This window comes from Python bivittatus, unplaced genomic scaffold (assembly GCF_059951505.1).
Source record: "Python bivittatus isolate LINGU-HERP-01145 unplaced genomic scaffold, Pbiv_v1 ctg000190_np1212, whole genome shotgun sequence".
In the NCBI taxonomy this organism is placed as follows: domain Eukaryota; kingdom Metazoa; phylum Chordata; class Lepidosauria; order Squamata; family Pythonidae; genus Python; species Python bivittatus.
In genome coordinates, this window is record NW_028277042.1 from 1,584,628 (window position 1) to 1,603,379 (window position 18,752).

The 18,752-nt window shown below is 49.5% G+C and overlaps 1 protein-coding gene across 1 annotated transcript; it reads right to left on the reverse strand.

Moving 5' to 3' along the window:
- Positions 1-921: 921 nt before the first annotated feature.
- LDHD (lactate dehydrogenase D) lies at positions 922-18,178 on the reverse strand. Its single transcript, XM_007428189.4, has 11 exons — positions 18,050-18,178; positions 16,342-16,454; positions 15,316-15,457; positions 14,019-14,160; positions 13,084-13,243; positions 8,966-9,165; positions 7,407-7,535; positions 7,049-7,176; positions 5,441-5,531; positions 2,605-2,716; positions 922-1,764 (listed from the first exon to the last, which is right to left on the reverse strand). The coding sequence occupies exons 1-11, from the start codon at positions 18,107-18,109 to the stop codon at positions 1,599-1,601; spliced, it is 1,443 nt and encodes a 480-aa protein (XP_007428251.1). The 5' UTR covers positions 18,110-18,178; the 3' UTR covers positions 922-1,598.
- Positions 18,179-18,752: the final 574 nt, after the last annotated feature.

The following is an 18,752-nucleotide window of genomic DNA, read 5'->3' on the forward strand; positions in this document are numbered from 1 at the left end:
CACGGACAGCCAAGAAAGCAGACAAACGGATCACTGAACCAACCAACCCAGAGTTCTCAAGAGGACAACCAGCAGCAAGATGGATGTACTCAAAGTTACAGCAGCAATGGGTGCAAGTCTAGCTCTAGCCTAGGGTTGCCTGGTATAATCCCATCTGCCTTAATAGCAGGATCATCAAAGATTCTGTATGTGGAATCAATCCAGTAGGAGAAATCTAGACTATAGAAGCACATCCTGCTTCAATTCACTGGAGCCTTGCCAAAGCCAAAAAAAAGAGAGAAAGATCCCAAGAGATAAGAGGGAATCCAAATTGAGAAAATAAACTAGAAAGCTGGAAAAAGCATGGGATTTTACTTCCAGGCACGCACAACATAAACTCTTGGCATGTAGCTGCCAAACTCTGTTGTAAGCCAGATTTTTTCCCAAGGCAATGTTAGCAAGGGAGGTAATAAAAAGAGACATTAAAGGTTCTTAAAATGAATGCTTTGCACCCTCCAGTTTAAATGAAATACATCAGATCAGTTCTGAAGCATCCAGGGAAGGGGGTGGGGGGGCGAGGTAATGACAAAGAGAGCATCCTGCCATTCCACACCTTTTGTATGTGTGCTGCGACATCTCGCGCACATACAAAAGGGGTGGAACTTATGTGGTAATGGCATAACACACTGGATCCAGCTGATGCCTCTGGAGCACTGTTTCCAAACTTTGGCAACTCCCAGTGTGTGAACTTCAATTCCCAGAATTCTCAGTAATGACCATGCTGGCTGAGGAATTCTGGGAATTGAAATCCCCAGGTTAGACAATGTGGCATTAACTTACCTCCACCGACAGGGCCGCCTGCTTCAAAGTGCCAACACCTCGGCGTTGCTACATCATCTGAATAAACACAGCTTCAGCTCTCCCCACACAAATGCACAGCACTAATTTTAAGTATATATTTTAATATAAATTCACACAATTGATTGCCAAGTCCTGGATGCTTACTCTTCTCATCAGGGGCATGACCACCAATGCTAGGTTACCCTTTCAAGTGTGGTAAAGATCCAAAGGAAGCTGGCAAATGGCTGTAGTGCTTACACCGGGGTTTCCTAACCTTGTCAACTGTAAGATGTGTGGACTTCAACTCCCAGAATTCCCCAGCCAGCCAAGCAGTGTTTCTCAATCTCAGCAGCTTTAAGGCGTGTGGACTTCAATTCCCAGAACTCCCTAGCCAGCATGCTGGCTGGAGAATACTGGGAATTGAAGTACACACATCTTAAAAAGTTGATGTGGTTGGGAAACACAGGTTCATAGAGTTTTCAGTTTTGCTAAGCCATTGTGTTATTTATTTGGCTTTGAGTTAACATGTCCTGTGAACCCAACCAACTGTGGTTTATTCATCAGGCTCGAGTTAAACCATACTGTAGTTTAGCATGATACAGAACCTAGTCAGCAGACGAGGCTGAGTTCTTTGCTGTAGGCATGGCATCTCTGGAGAACCACCACAACAGCTGGCTTTTGTTAACAGCTGCATTTCTGACACTGCTGGAGATGAGAGGAGAGAGAAGACGCATCATTCCAGACCCCTCAGAAAGCAAAAGTGGGTGCTTCTCCCAGGGTTATAACACCTTTCCAGGGTTCATGAGGTTTTTGGGGTCCAGGGCCATCTTGATCTGCCGCATGGTGGAAAGTGCCACTTCGCCGACTTCCTCGCGCAACAGCTGACGTTTGCCCAGGCCGATGCCATGCTCTCCCGTGCAGGTGCCACCCGCTGCCAAGGCTCGCCTGGGGAAAAGGGGCAAAAGAGATCAAAAGGCAAGTCCCAAATCTCACTTCCAAGGCAGAGAGAAGTAGAGGAACGTGGCACTTTTTTCGTCTGTCTTTGTTCGTGTTTGTTTGCTTATTCTTGAATTTATCTGTTCTCTTAGGAGGCTATTCTTTGTCCAGAAGGCACATTATCCCTCATATCTTCAGCCAAGGGGTAAAGGAATATTGAACAGGGCTCAGGGAAAACATGAGCAAGCCGTTAAGGGGGCACTTTGAGAAAAGACTCAGTCCCAAGACAAAGGAGAGAGTGAGAGAGAACCTCAGAATAACCCACCTGAACTTTGTTCATCTAAGAGAGAAACCGGGAGCACCTTTCAAAACCAATGCTACCCCTTCAAGGTAGGCCAGGTCAAGTAGATTCCAGGAATGCTCCTTTACACAAGGTAGGATAACAGAATCTTGAAAGCTTGACAAGGTTTCTCTCTAACCCATCTTGTATTAAACAAAATCAAGGTGAGTTTCTTTCTCACTGTTCTCTTTCTCCAGACTGGGGAATCTTTTCTCAAAGCGTTCCCCACCCCACCCCACCCCACCCCACCCCACCCCACCCCACCGCAACGGTTCTTTCATATCAAGGTCATTTCTAAATTCCTTGTCTACTCATGCCAAAGTGGACCAAAACCTGCTTCTGAACATTGGGGATGTCATAACTCTACCCACGGGAGGTTAAAAGAAGTAGTCAGGGTTATCCCCGGCCACAAGACCACTGCCCACCTTTGCTGCATGTGAAAGGGCTCTTTCATGCTCCCCCCAAAATGCGAGATAGAAAGCGTCTCCCACCCCGCCCCGCCAGCCTACCTGCCCAGACGTTTGGCAAACTCAGCCACTCTCTTCTTTTCTTCAACATCTTCAGGATCAAGAATCAGCAGGCAGTGAAAGTTGCCATCCCCAACGTGGCCAACAAGAGGACCTGGAGACAGGAAAAGGAGCATCGCCCCTCATTTCAACCTTCCTTAACATGGCACCAGTTCTTTGGGACTACAGCTCCCATTATTCTGGGAATGAAGGACACTGGTGTCCTGTTATCCTCTGGAGGACACCCAACCATTCATTCTCCTGTGCTAGAACCGGCCAGCTGATTTAAGATTAGTCATATGTTTAATCCTGGATGACTTTCTGACCACGGTAAGACCACCAGTCCACCTTCTGACTGAAGCTCTCACTGGCTTGGCTGGGCTGGGCTAGTTTGTGCTTCAGTGTTGTGGGAACCCAGCCATTAGTGTAGCCCAGTGTTCTCAACCTTGGCAACTTTAAAATGTGTGGGAGTTGAAGTCCACACATCTTAAAGTTGCCAAGGTCAAGAAAGCCATACTATGATTTCTCAGGAGAAAACTTGTTAATGCGCAACTGACTTTTGTTCACCTGGGTTTAGACTTCAATAGGTTGCACCAACCCAGCCTTTGTTAATTATTCTTTTAAAAGGCACCGGTTGGCTTTGAGAATGGCTTTTCTACGCAGCCAAGATTAGTAAGTTTTAAACCTGCCTTCAGTTAATTTGATGAAAGGTAATTTGTTTTGGAATGTCTTTCAAAGCAAAAGAGGATTTTGGTGCAGTTTTGCTGAATTGGAGAGCTGTGTTCTGTGTGGTTGAGATGTCTGTGACCATCCTGTCTGTCACTGCACAAACATCTGGCCAGCTGTTTGCCACCTCTCTAGCTTCTCACATTTCCATTCAGTTCCAAGGAGATATGTCAAGAAGAATTCCTCCTAGGGGGGTTCGATTCAGAAGTGTGTGCAGCCAAGGAGGTTGCAGAGGGTGGACAAATGCCAGAAAACAGCAGCCTGGCAGAAGCCCTGGTATATTATCAACACATAAATCAAGCTTAAGAACACCAAAATGAATTCGAAAGACATTCTCAGGCCCCCAGCGAATCTAATCGAAAAACAAAACCTGCTTTTTCAAGACCATTTTGAGAGAGAAACTGGAAGACAAGTGTTGGTGGAATGTTACTTTAAGTTCTCTCTTCAACACGCACAGTCTTAGGAAGGAGTTGCTGGACCTTGCTGGAAAGAGAGCAGGGCAAATTAAATTGTATGCAGACCCAGCTCTCTGGAAAGGTCCATAATGCTGGGAAAGGTGGAAAGAAAAAGAAAAAGAAAAAGAAAAAGAAAAAGAAAAAGAAAAAGAAAAAGAAAAAGAAAAAGAAAAAGAAAAAGAAAAAGAAAAAGGGAAGGAAGGAAGGAAGGAAGGAAGGAAGGAAGGAAGGAAGGAAGGAAGGAAGGAAGGAAGGAAGGAAGGAAGGAAGGAAGGAAGGAAGGAAGGAAGGAAGGAAGGAAGGAAGGAAGGAAGGAAGGAAGGAAGGAAGGAAGGAAGGATGACGACCAGCAGCAAGTCTCGATTATAGGGGCGATGGGTGTACCGTTGGAAGACCTGAAGGATCAGTCTGGGGACATCATCCTGGAGGAGGTCTATGTGATCACTAAGGGTCAGCACCCATAATCAATCAATCAATGCAAAGACCAAGGTCTCTGGAGAAGGCTCTAATGGTGAGAAAGATGGAAGGAAAGGAAAAAGAGAGTGGCCAGCAGCGGACGGACAACAATGGGTGCACCGTTGGAAGAGCTGAAAGACCAGGTTAGGGACAGATCTTCCTGGAGAAAATCTGTCTGTGTTTGCTAAGAGTTGACTCCAATGTGAGGACATAATCAAATAAAAAACTGTGACAATCTGCTATGAAGTTTTTTTAAAAAAGGAACAGAATGCTACGAAGTCAGATTATAGGGATATCTCCAGGGCAGGTCAAAAAGGTCAAAATGGTGGCCGCACCCATGTGATCAAAACTCTGTTCTTTTTTTACGTGTTGCATGCAAAAAAGGTCAGAGCTTCGATTGTGTGGATGCAGCCACATCTTGACTTTTTTGACCTCCTACCTGCAGATTTCTCTGATGTCTTTTTGCTTCATGTAACAGCTGACAAAATTTGGTTGCAGTCAAGGAGATTGTTCCTTTCGATTGTTCTGACTTGCTGCTGGTCGTCATCCTTTCTTTCTTTCTTTCTTTCTTTCTTTCTTTCTTTCTTTCTTTCTTTCTTTCTTTCTTTCTTTCTTTCTTTCTTTCTTTCTTTCTTTCTTTCTTTCTTTCTTTCTTTCTTTCTTTCTTTCCACCTTTCCCAGCATTATGGACCTTTCCAGAGAGGAGATCAACGCCCAGCCCAGGGAACTATTTTTTTAAAAAAACTTCTTTTCTAAAGCAAAACCCTAAAAAAGCAAAGCAAAAGGTCTCTGAGCCTCATCAGCTATTTTTTTCAGGTGTCACATGAATGCTTCATATTTTATTCTATGGGGGAAGGCAGATGGATTAAAGATGATACATCTTTTTTCCTTTGAGATCATAACTAGACTATTATTGGGCATAAATATAAATGGTCATCAGAAGCAAGTGGACAAAGGACTGAAGTACCCCTACAAGAAAGCTCTGCTTGTTTTGTGTGTTGTGATGTTGCATGTGTGCACAAGAGAGACGGAGCGTGTGTTGTGATGGCACCATGCCCCTTTCATCGTTTTGATGAAAGCACTGGATCCCATGGATCTGCTGTTGGGGGGCGAGGGACTGGCCAATTCCCCGTCTCCTGGGCTGGGCCACCAAAGAGCCTTGCAGCCGCGGTGCCCAAACCACGTTCCTGGCATCAGCTCACCTGTGAGCTTGGAGTCCAGTAGGTCTTCCTTGGTTTCTAGCAGGACCTCAGGGAGGCGCGAGAGAGGGACACACACGTCTGTGGAGTAGCCCTGGGGCAGAGAGGGAGGGGGAAGGGTGGCAACAGAGTGCGCAGACCTGCGTTTCTGTGCTCCTTGGCAGCACACGGGCACCAAATCCCTCCCGGCAGTTAAAAGGCAAACAACTAGAGCTATGCCTGAGTCTGAAATTAAGTTAAACCCATAACCTTGTAGGGAGAATTTCAAAAATGTATAACGTTCTGCTAAAGACTAATTTCTGAATGGGCTAAAAGCAACATGAGAGATATAAAGGCCCCTTTACCCCTTTAATTTCAGTCAAAATTAGGAAAAACTCAATGAAAATGTTTTATAGATGATACTTAACAGCAAGGAAACTCACGATGATAAATTCTTGTACATAAAAGCCTCACAGAAAATGTAAAGAAATAAGTTCACGTTACGGTACTTCTTTACATTGTCTCCAGCACGTAGGATTTATGCTAGAAATCTTGTAAAGTTGTACAGTTTTTTTAGACTGAAATGTTTATTAAAATAGGACCAGTCACTACTCAAGGCCATTAGAGAGATCCTAAGGTGGCCTTAATAAGGGTTTTTTTGGTAATGCAAACAGCATTTTGAAACATAGATAGTTTTCTTGTGGGTTGCAGCACACTGTAGTAACAAGATCTTGGAAAGCAGGAAGGGATTTTAATATTTCGATGATAGCAAATATGTTGGAAAAATCACTGAAATGGAACAACTGACACCAAAAAGTCAGCCATATTACAATAGTACAGAAGATGATTAGTTTAAACGTTCCAATTTGTTTAAAATTATTATTTATGCACAACAAAAACATAATGATTCAAATTCCCATATAATTTAATTAAACAAGATTCCGTGCATCTGCTTTTCTATCCACGCTACTGGACTGTTAATTATTCATAAATGCAGATTTTAAAAAAGGAAAGCATCAGCTCCTAGACTTCTGCAAAGCAACAGAACCCACCCAGCTAACCTGCTTCGATGAGGTTATCAGCCTACAAGCCCCACCAAGACAACAGGCTGATCAAAATGCCACACAGGCATCTGCAGCAATGCCAGACATCCAGTCTTAAAAGAACAGATGCTCAACTGGCTTAAAAACCAACCTAAGCCAAGGAGCTCTGTCTTCTGCAGTCTGGTTCCCTGCAGGACTTCGACTTCCAGAATCCTCAGGCTGCACGGTAATTAAACTCTAGTTCTGGGCATTCAGGTTGGACACATCTGGCAGGCATTACTGGGGAGGAGTGGAGTACTGGAGATCAGTGTTTCTCAACCTCAGCAACTTGGAGATGTGTGGACTTCAACTCCCAGAATTCCCCAGCCAGCCTGGGGAATTCTGGGAGTTGAGGTCCACACATCTCCAAGTTGCTGAGGTTGAGAAACACTGCCCTAAACCAAGATCATCAGCCAGGTTTGAAACTCCGAACTGGAAGCAAGAAAAGCTCAAGGGGATCATTCTAGAGCTCTCAGAAAAGTGAGCCAAACTGCAAGTGCGAGACTGTTCTTCAAGATACCCGGTTGCCCTCCAGCCCACTCCGACTCACCTTTTTGCCAGGGCGAAGAGCCAAAGCTGCATACCAAGCATTGTGCCGAGCCGTCCATAGCTGTCCGCGGGCCTCCGGTTCCCGGGCCCACGCAAAGTCCGAACCGCCATTTGACCGCACAATCTCCTCTGCAAAGGTAGACCTGCATCAAAACCCCATCTCTCCCACCCACAGCAACCTGGCCTGGTGATTTAACCCTGATTTACTGAATCATACAGAAGCACCTGGGTCTGCACATCGCCCAAGCCCCACGCCTCGCTAAGCCTACACCAACCAAAGCGGACGGCTTCGTATGCAGTGCAAGCCCAGCCGCCATCGTCCCGCGTGCCCCTCCCCGGCCCCTACGTGTGGGACGTACCTGTGGCTCGTACCTGCTCCTCCACGCTCTGCTGACTGCCGTGAAACTCCAGGAAGAGGGTGGGCAGTTCTGCATAGCTGAGGCCACTGTAGCGGTTACAGGCACCTACCATAACCTCATCCAGGAACTCTGGGGGTGGGGAGGCACCAAAAGATGAGAGTGCAAAACACAGAGCCAGCCAACCTGGCCTTCCAAGGGCCAGCAGCCAGTTTTTGGACTGCACAGCACTCTTTTTCCACCCTAATTACAGCAACGCATCGTAAAAATGCATTAAGAGAAGGGACCGTATTTCCATGGAATCTTCTGAGCTGGTGACCCAAGAAGGAAGATGCAGTTTGGAGACGTTATGAGCAGATACACATTCACAAGTGCTTTATTTTATTCATTGATTCAATTTATTTTCCCCCTTCTTTTTCCGGCCGGTGCTCAAGGCAGTCAAGAAAACTTAAACAAAACCAGCAAATTAAATGTTAAAATTAAAATTCACAGGAAAGGAGGCCCTGAGACCCTTGTAAACAGTTCAAAGCCTGGGAAAAGGCATTTGCTTTTCTGCTCACCAGAAAAAAACAATGAAGGACAGAAAAGGCCAAATAGCTGCAAAAGCCTTTTGAGCAGTTGCACCGGGAACCTCGCTGATTTTGTAGAGAAAGCCTCAGGAAAACAGCACCATTCAGACTTGCCCAGTTCCAATGCTCCCACTTTGGGGCCACCCAGCTGGGTTGGAGCTACAACCATCCAAATTCCCCTCCAGTGAGCCTCAGCCCAGAATCCGATATTCTGCCAGCCAGCCACAGGCTCCATGAGTTCCAGAGATTGGGGGAACATGCAGCCAATTCCTAAAGCTGTTCCAAAATCTTTTTTCTATCTCTTGCTTCAGGGTGCTTGAGAATTTCCTTTAAATTTCTCACGGGGGCAGGTTGGGGTTTGCGCGACTGTTAGAGGTGGCAGAAGGGCTGCTGGTGGTGCTGTTGCTTTCAAGGAGACATTTCTCTTCACTGCTCTGTAGCCTCCCTGGTTGCTCAAACTTCTCAGTCTGAAAAAGCCCCAAAGGTAAAGCTGCCCTATCTGGCCTGCAAGACCCAGAGCATCGCTAGGTGGCAGTAGAGAGCAGGCATTTTATGTAGCTCTCTGCTGCCAACCACAGGTGCTCTGGAGTTCTGCGGGGAGGATATCTTCCTTAGGATTCAGCAGAAACAGAGGAAACCAGAAAGGCCGGGGGTTGCGGACAAGAGGTTGTACCAGAGGAGTCTGCAGGGTATGGTCCAAAGAGTCAGGGTGGCATCCATGGCAAGCTTCAGTTGCACCATGGCTGCCGACTTGACTGTCACCATTCCCTGCAGACACCCGTACCTTGTGCAATGAGACATCTGCAAGCATCCAGACATGGCCATCTCCTCCTTAGCAAGCCCAAGGGCCCCACAGCAGCCTTCTGAAAGCCAATCCTTTCCTCAAATTTGAATGAGAAGCCACGTGAATGGAAATCTTGCAGCCCCTCTCCGCCCAATTCCTTCCTGCCTCCCCAGCTCCCCGTCCCCTCTAACATCTGGGGTCCTACTCACCAATGCGGGCAATGGGGAGCCCGGCTTGGAGGACCTGCACGGTGCTGTCCACGGCCGCTTGCACGTTGGGGAAGGCACAGACGGCCGCCACGGTGGCCTCAGGAATGCCATGCAGCCTCAGCGTGGCCTGGGTGATGAGCCCCAGGGTCCCTTCCGAGCCCACAAACAGCCCCGTTAGGTGGTATCCAGCGGCACTCTTCCTGGAGAGGAAGGAAGAACCTGGTGAGGTCTAAGAACCCAAACTAGGTCCCCTTCCCCGCTTTTCGCACCCCATTTGTGACAGGCACTTGGCTGGGTGACAACATCTCACCCAGCTTTGCTGATCTCCAAAAGGGAAGCAGGGTTAGATCTGGTGGACACGCATGGAAAACGCCAGGGCTGTAGGAAAGGAACAGCAAACCACTTCCATGTCATGGCCTGCACCGGTGTATAACTAGGCAACCTCACCTGGCCGGTAAAAATCCAGAGCAGCAGCAGATGGCAGTCAGAAGACACAGAAAACTCAACTGCCTCTGCAGCCCCAGAGTGCCCGTGCGGGGCTTCGTCTACCCTCTGCAGTGAAGCCGCGTGGCCTGCTCCTCCTCCTGGCCACGTGCTACAACCGCAGGTAGCTCTGAGTAAGGGCAGGAGATCGCCCAACTGCAAAGGTTTGATTCCCCTCTGGCATTCTTTGCACACTTTCAGCGAAGAGATCCGCGCCGAGACTTTAATCCTTTAACTCACGGGACTGAATTGTTCAGCGCAGAATCAACAGAGAGACGGCACACTGCGGAGAGCCAGTTCGGTGCCATGCTGAAGGGGCTGGCCCAGAAAGCGGGAGGCGGAGACTTCTGGGCCTCCCCTTGGCGCGAAAGCCGGCTGGGGGACTCTGGGCCAGTCCCTCTCTCTCGCCCAACCCGCCTCACAGGGTTGTTGTTGCAGGGAAAATAGGAGGCATGAGGAGGAGATATTAAGTATGTTCGCCACCTTCAGTTATATGTAAAAAAGGCAGGATAAAAATCTAATAACAGCAAAATAACACCACAGAAAGAAAGAAAATGAGAAATAAGAGGTTCGCTCACTTCTACCAGCACCTTAGCGCATAAGAAGGGGGAAAGGAAACTCAGGGACGTGGACTGGACCCAAAACACTGCAATACGCAACACAAAAATTAATGATTATGTACTGCCGGTTTCCACAGAAAGGCTCTCGCCTGGGCAGGAGACGGGGACAGGTCACCCGCATCCAGGTGGCAAGAGCCCCTGGTTGCAGCAGGGCAAAAGGGGACCTCCGCGTGGTCTCGTGGAGAGGTGATGGAGGAATCGGTGGCTGCGGCCCTAGCCCGTGTCTCTCTCCTCCCTGTTTAGGGCTCTCGTGCAGGCTTTCAAGTACTGAGCAGAGCGTATCAAGCTGCTTTCCTTTTCAGGCACAGGACAGGGAGAGCAGGCGTCGGCAGCCGCTTCGGCAGGGTGTTGCGTCTTATGGAATAATTTCCTCCAACCGGCCAACTTCAGATGTTGTGGAATCTAGGCTACTGTGCTAATCCCCCATAACCCCTGATGACTCCATGCGCCAGTCAGGTTGTTTTCTCGGTAAATGTTGAGAAGAAGCGTCCGCTGCCGCCTTCACGGCTGTTTTCTCAACTTCCAGCTCTAACCCATAATGCTGGGATTTTCTGGGACATCCCACTGAAGTTCTAACTAGGAATGACCCTGCTTAGCTGTTTCTGTGATCAGCCAAGGTTGGCTAAGTGCTAAAACACTAAACCAGCGTCGGACAGTTTGTGAGTACCAGTCATATCTTTAGGCTGCAATAGTTTGTTTCAGGCCTTCTTAAATGAACAATGCAAAGAAATCGAGGAAAACAATAGAATGGGGAAGACTAGAGATCTCTTCAAGAAAATTGGAGATATGAAAGGAACGTTTAGTGCAAAGATGGGCATGATAAAGGACAAAAAAGGCAGGGACCTAACAGAAGCAGAAGAGATTAAGAAGAGGTGGCAAGAATACACAGAAGAGCTCTACAAGAAAGATCTTAATGTCCCTGATGTCCATGCTGGTGTGGTCACTGACCTTGAGCCAGACATCCTAGAGAGTGAAGTGGGCCTTAGGAAGCATTGCTAACAACAAAGCTAGCGGAGATGACAGTATTCCAGCTGAGTTATTTAAAATACTAAAAGATGATGGTGTTAAAGTGCTGCACTCAATATGCCAGCAAGTTTGGAAAACGCAACAGTGGCCACGGGATTGGAAAAGGTCAGTTTACGTTCCAATTCCAAAGAAGGGCAATGCCAAAGAATGCTCAAACTATCGCACAATTGCACTCATTTCACATGCTAGCAAGGTTATGCTCAAAATCCTACAAGCTAGGCTTCAGCAATACGTTAACCGAGAACTACCGGATGTACAAGCTGGGTTTCGAAGAGGCAGAGGAACTAGAGATCAAATCGCCAACATTCGCTGGATCATGGAGAAAGCATGAGAGTTCCAGAAAAACATCTACTTCTGCTTCATTGACTATGCAAAAGCCTTCGATTGTGTGGATCACAACAAACTGTGGCAAATTCTTAAAGAGATGGGAGTACCAGACCACCTTACCTGTCTCCTGAGAAATCTGTATGCGGGCCAAGAAGCAACAGTTAGAACTGGTCATGGAACAACCGATTGGTTCAAAATAGGGAAAGGTGTACGACAAGGCTGTATACTGTCACCCTGCTTATTTAACCTATATGCAGAGTAGATCATGAGAAATGCCAGGCTGGAAGAATCACAAGCCGGAATTAAGATTGCAGGGAGAAACATCAACAACCTCAGATATGCAGATGATACCACCCTAATGGCAGAAAGTGAAGAAGAACTAAAGAGCCTCTTGATGAGGGTGAAAGAGGAGAGTGCAAAAGCTGGCTTGAAACTCAACATTAAAAAAACTAAGATCATGGCATCTGGACCCATCAATTCCTGGCAAATAGAAGGGGTAGAAATGGAAGCAGTAACAGACTTCATTTATCTGGGCTCCAAGATCACCGCAGACGGAGACTGCAGCCATGAAATTAAAAGACGCTTGCTCCTTGGGAGGAAAGCTATGGCAAGCCTAGATAGCATATTAAAAAGCAGAGACGTCACCTTGCCGACAAAGATCCGCATAGTCAAAGCTATGGTTTTTCCAGTAGTAATGTATGGCTGTGAGAGCTGGACCATAAAGAAGGCTGAGCGCCGAAGAATTGATGCCTTTGAACTGTGGTGCTGGAGAAGACTCTTAAGAGTCACCTGGACTGCTAGGAGGTCAAACCAGTCAATCCTAAAGGAAATCAACCCTGATTGCTCATTGGAAGGATCGATAATGAAGCTCAAGCTCAGATACTTTGGTCACCTAATGCGAAGAGAGATCTCTTTGGAAAAGACCCTGATGCCGGGAAAAATTGAAGGCAAAAGGAGAAGGGGACGGCAGAGGATGAGATGGTTAGATAGCATCACTGAAGCAATGAGCATAAAACTGAGCCAACTCAGGGAGGCAGCAAAGGACAGGAAGGCCTGGTGCGATGTGGTTCATGGGGTCATGAAGAGTCGGACACGACTTAACGACTGAACAACAAGAAGTTTGTTTCAGCATCAGATGCTCTTTGAATGCAGCTTCTTTTTTGGGGGGGGAGCAATACATTTCAGGAAGACCTAGCAACTGGATTTTTCACCCAGGACCCATGATCCCCCACAAGAGACATCACACAACCTGATGTCATCACCCAAATCAGGCAAATTGTGTACTTCATAATTTCATGCCATGCCATCTGACCCAGCATGGCTTCTAACAGACACCAGCCACACCCATTATGACAGGATTTGTGTGATGACATCTTAACACACAGGACCTCATTGTGTTCTCCTGGATTCCTAGCCATCTTGTTCCACACACACGAAGCCGGTTGTCTCGAAGTCGCACCCTTGGCACTTAAACGTTCCTGAGCACCGCAGTGTGCTTGCTACTGCTGGGGAAGATGTGCATCTCTGAAGGGCGCCACAGAAGAGCCACCTTTGGAAGATGTGAGCACAAGCTCACACGGAGACCTCTGCCACCAGTGTACCAGCCTACAACACGCACAGCTGAGAGTCAGGGTGGGAGAGGGGGCGGAGGTGAAGTGGTACCTGGGCCAGCGGCTCTGCCCGGCTGTGTGTAGCACTCTCCCATCAGGCAGGACCACCTGTAAGTTGAGGACATTCTGGCGCATGGTGCCGTAACGCACCGCGTTCGTCCCAGAGGCTGCAGTGGCCACCATGCCACAGAGCGAGGCGTCGGCCCCAGGGTCTGAGGAGGAAGGGAACAGCGAGGTGTGAGGAGAACCTCACCCCCCCGGATTCCTCCCACCGGCCCCCACCCACCCCAGAACTGCAGAAGCCTGGCCACCCCTTAGGCCGAGCCTCTGACTTTGCCCAGACCTGTGCTGAGTTCAAAAGGCAACAGCCAGCGGGGAAATCCAGCTCTTTGGCTACACACCATGCGCAACCCAGGTGGTGGCCGCTTTAGCTCTCCTGCCAGGGCATCCACAGGGAGTGGTCAAAAAAGTCAAGACGGTGCTTGCAACAGTAGGATCAAAGGTCTGGTTTTTACCTGGGTGTCTGTGCCTATGTGTGCAACAGAGTTTCAGTTGCAGTTACGGCTGTCTTAACTTTTTTGACCATACTCTGTGGACATCTCTGCCCCCTGCTTTGGACCTCAATGCCCCAAGCCTCGGCATTTTTGCTAAGGACGAAGAGCGCAGCCTGTTTTGAGCGGGCAGAAAGGATCAGATGAGCTGCTCTGTTTGGGGTTAGATCAGCCCACCCAGCTCTGGACCAGCCAATTTTATTTAGGGGGCACCTCAGATGGCACCCTAACCAGCCACCCTCCCTCCAAAAGGTGGGCTAAGCCAGGGCAAAACTTAAATGTGTCTTGCGTTAATTTATTTTTCAATATAGATTGTGAATGTGATTAAATAGTTACACTGAATCCACTTGTACCGATGCAGCCCCCCAACACTGAGGGTGAGGCCCCCCAACCTTGGGGCCACTGATGCCCCCCAACAGTTTCCATGCTGCCGTACCAACAGGGAACCAGAGCCCACTCCCTCGCAAGAATCTGTTCAGCGCCTTGTGGGTCACTCCTGGCTCTACAGCAACGGTGAAATCTTCGGGGTTCAGCTCAGAAATTTGGTCCATTTTCGTCAGGTTGAAGCACACACCACCCTGGGGAAACACAGGCAGGGTTCACGCGACAGATGAAACCCCAAGACCTGGGTTACGAAAATGCAGCTGATATCACTTGCTTCAGGTAAAGTTTCGCAGAATCAAAACCTTCTTCTGGATGGTTGTTACAAATTCCCACTCTAGGCTGCAGCTATGGGATCTCCTGGTGGTGTCCACTCTAATTACTCACAGGTCTGATGGTCTTACTAATGGTCAACTACACGTGGCCCCCCAGCTGAGGGGAATATGCTGTACCCAAAGAACAAAACCATACTGGGGTTTACTGGGACGGTCTCACCCACACCACGTGCTACGCCCAACGATCAGGAAAAGCCAGCCAGAGTTCCCATTGGGTGGAAAAAGGCTGGGGGGGAGGAGATAGTTTCCCATGACCCTTCTTAGCGCCCCCCCCCTTAAGCTGGTCTGTTCCTTTCCTAATAAGAGGGCTCACCAAGCTATAGGCAAAAGCTATAGGGACCAGTGGGTGCGAAAGGAAAGCTGGCTATCAGGCTCGTGGAGAGCATCCCCCTCCCCTTACATCTCTCTTCACAGCAGTCCAGACTCGAATCCAGGTCTCCCTCCGCCTGGTCCAACCCTTCAAAGCCCTGGGAAACTCTTGGTTCTGGATTAGGATCCCAAGCCATTCAAGGCCGGGCTGAGCAGCTCCCTCAACTGGTTCACCCAGCACGCCAAACCCAAATGTGGTTTGGTGTGGGTTAATGTGTCTGGGGAACCCAGCCACGTGCAGTTGGTAAACCATGCTTTGTGGCTTGGGATGTGGCACACGTCACCCTGTAGCTTGTCCGAGAACAAAAGAAACCACAGCTTGGTGCAAAGTGTGCAAGCCGTCCATGCAGTGCATTTGTCTGCAGCTGATCGAAACCGTCCCAGCCGACAGACCCGTGTTTCCCCAGCACACTGGCTGGGGAATTCTGGGAGTTGAAGTCCACACATCTTAAAGTTGCCAAGGTTGAGGAACACTGCCAGACCAAGGCTCAGAAGGTCCCAGAAACCAACTCTGAATAAACGACCATGACATAAACTATCCCCAGTTAAGACTCGGGCCAGATCCTGCTGAGAGTTAAGCCCCGAGCGCGTCCGCAGGAACGGGCCAGCCTCGCCTCTCCCTGGTCGCAGTTCCTCCCAGCTCCTTACCTGCACGGCCGTGACCCCCCCTTCCAGCCCTGTGCCCGTTCCGAAGGGGATGACAGGGACCCCTCGGCTGTAGCACATCGCTGCCAGCAAGCTGACCTGCTCCATGCTCTGGGGCCACACCACGGCATCTGGCGGGCAGCTCCTAGGAAGGAAAGACACAGGAGAACCTCTTCACAGAGGTGAAAAATTGGGAGGAGGCCGGGAGCACCTTTTCTGACCAACAAATATTATGAAAAGGCATCAGCTGCATTGGCAAAACAGCTAGCTCAGCTCTCCCCCCGGCATGTTCAGAGAAGTGAAGAAGATGGACCCCTTTGGGGGACAGAGCGGCAACTGTCCCAGGGCCCCTACATGGAGAAGTATCTTCCCACATACAGTTCAGGATTTTAAATGATTGATGCAGGTAGACCTCGCTTACTGACTGCCTTGTTTAGTGACCGTTCAAAGTTATAACAATGTACAAAAAATAGCTTTGTGACCAATCCTTGCATTTGCGACCGTTGCAGCATCCCTGCAGTCATGTGATCGCCATTTGCGTGCTTCGCAAGTGGCTTCCAACAAGGAGAGTCAATAGTGAGCGCAGAAGTAAAATCGCAAGTCGCGGTCACGTGATATCTCACTTAACAACTGTGGTGACTCGCTTAATGACCAAAGTGGAAGTGAGGTCATACGTCCCTCATGGTCACGTGATTTTCTACCTAGCAACTGCAACACTTAGCAATAGAGTTGCTGGTCCCAATTGTGGTCACTAAGTGAGGATGACCTGCATCCACATTTTTATTCCAAGCCATATCAGAGAAAATATAACTCCAAGTTAATTCAAAAGTTTGGGATTCCCCATTTGGTTGCAATTCCTCAGCTACTATGGAGGCACAAACAGCAGAGACCAGATGTAGTGACAGGAAAGAGGGCAAAAGCTCTGAATGAACTTCGCAAGCATCTCAGAGGCTTGAAAATATTCTGGCAACAGATGCCTTTCCTGCCTCCTGATGTAGAAAAAGGAGAATGCAAAGGAGTCAAACATACCTGTGCATTGACTCATCCCGCCCATGTTGCTCACAGACAACGGTGGCTGTGGACACATTGGGGCTCCCCACAACCGCTCTCAGGGAACTGAGGAAGTCCTCTGTCAGCCATTCCTGGGGAAGGAAAGGAGGCCACATGGAGAGCACAACACAAGAAGGAGGCAGAGTTTGTTTGTGGTGGTTCCATATAGATTCTGAGGTGGTAGCAAGTCTGTATTAGATTCCCCGTACCCACTTCCTTCCCAGCCACGGATTCAGCAGACACAGGCTGATGTTCTTAATCCCTTCCTTTACCTTCTGTTTTGCACCAATTTACCTGAGGCACTAAAACAGACCCCGACCACAGGAATTAAAAAAGGGAATGTCTCCTTCCAGCAGAGCTCCTGGTGGCTTTACAGACCTCTCCATACAGTGCTCTTGGGAACAATATGGCTTTTCTCCTTCCTGGAACTCTCTAGTGGGCTCCCATTCTAATATTAACCAGGCCTGGCCCTGCTTAGCTTTAGAGGCCAGACAACAGAAATAGCTTCAGTCCCAAATAAAATCATCAGTGACACTTCCCCACATACCAAAGCAATACTTCCCTTTGCAGGAAGAACACTGGTCTGGAGGCACAGAGCGTGCCACTATGCATGTGCAGAGGGCTGTCCCCTTCATCTCGCTAGCAACTCTGAGAAAGCAAAAGTAGGCATTCCCTCTCAGTGGGGGCTTCCCTCCTCCTATGGAACAGCTGCCCCCGCCTCATTCTTCGGCCTTTGGGGAGCTAGTCAAAACCTGGCTGTTCTGGAAGGCCTTTGGGTCCTGACTGGTGGGAATCATCAGCAGCAGAGGTGTTAAAAGTGCAATTGTTTATATTGAATGTAACTTTGATTTATTCTGTATGTATGTATCTGGCTTGTTGCTGTTGGTCATCTGCCCAAGTCATTTAGGCCTGAAGCGGGTTAAAAGTCTTATAAATAAGTAAATATCCAACTTCCCCATAATGGGCAGAACTCCAACAAGTGAAGCTTTAGAGCAGTGTTTTTCAAAGTTGGCAGCTTTTAAGATGGGTGGACTTCGACTTCAAGGCTGGCTGGGGAATTCTGGGAGTTGAAGTCCACCCATCTTAAAGTTGCCAAGTTCGAAAAATACAGTACTGCTTTAGGCGCTCTGTCCTAGGAAAACAATAACCATCTGCCGACTTGAGGTTGTGAAAAGTAATCAAACCACCCATAACCAGGCTGCTTTGCACAACAGCCTGGCTACGACAGAACCGACTGGTCTGCGATTGGTCTCATCAGGTGGCAACCGCGGGACGGCCCCCAAAGCGACACGTTTCCTAACAGGTCCTCCAACCCAAAGTGACCTCAGTCTCCCTTACAGTACAGTATTGACGAAGCGGCGCTGCAGCTCCTGGGACAGAAGAGCAACCTCGCCCACCCCAACCATACACGGTGCAGCCGGGACCGGCAGAGAAAACCGCTTCCCCGTCCGAGAAACATCAAAGAACCGGGCTGCGCACGCGAGAGAGGCCAAGCCGAGGGCAAAGGGCCCCGCGCAGGCAGGCAGGCAGGCAGGCAGGCAGAAAGCCAGCAGATCCGCACCCGGCCCGTGCCAGCTTTCTCCGCGCACGGCTGCAGCCACCCAACCCCTTTGCTGCTCGTCCCCGGTCTCCGGGAGCGCCCCGCCAGGAGGGACCATGCTCGGCCGCCCCTCCCGTCGGTCGGTACCTTGCCGGGCACCGCAGAGAAGCGCCGGACCGCGCAGCCCAGCGGTCGCCGCAGGGCCATGGCTGTCCGCGGGGCGGGGCGGGGCGGGGCGGAGGTGGGAGGCGGCGCCGCCCGGCCGCGGCTTAAGGAGGACCGGCGGCGGCCCCCGCGCGCCTCCTGGCCGGAGTCCTCCCTGCGGGGAGTTGCAGCGCGCAGCCGTCGCGCGGCTCAAAGGTGGTGAATGTGGAGACTTTGCGGAACCGCGCCTGCTCCTCTCGGAAGCGCGAATGCCCGTCGGCGTGGACGAGAGGCCAGCGGTGCCCACTGCTACGTGCGTGGGCGACATGGGGAGCGAAGCCTCCGCTGCAACGCGGCTCCGTGACGCGGCTGCCGGAGAGGCGTCCGCCCTGAGAGCGCAACTCCCGTGCTCTGTTTTTCCCACGCCTCGCTTTTGGAAAGCGCGGACGATGTTGATGTAGCGAAACACAAAATTAGCAGGAAGGAGGTTTCCATTTTGCTCGCCAACTCTCAGAGCAAAACAAGCCCCCGACAGCCGAGCCGTACCGGTCAGGAGTATCCGCAGAGGGTGGTCAAAAAGGTCAAGATGGCAGCCCATGATGTTCAATCAAAGCTCCGCCTGTTTCTATGCGTGCTGCGGAGATGGAACTTTGATCACGCCGTTGTGGCCGCCATCTTGACTTTTTTGACCGTTCCCAGCGAATAC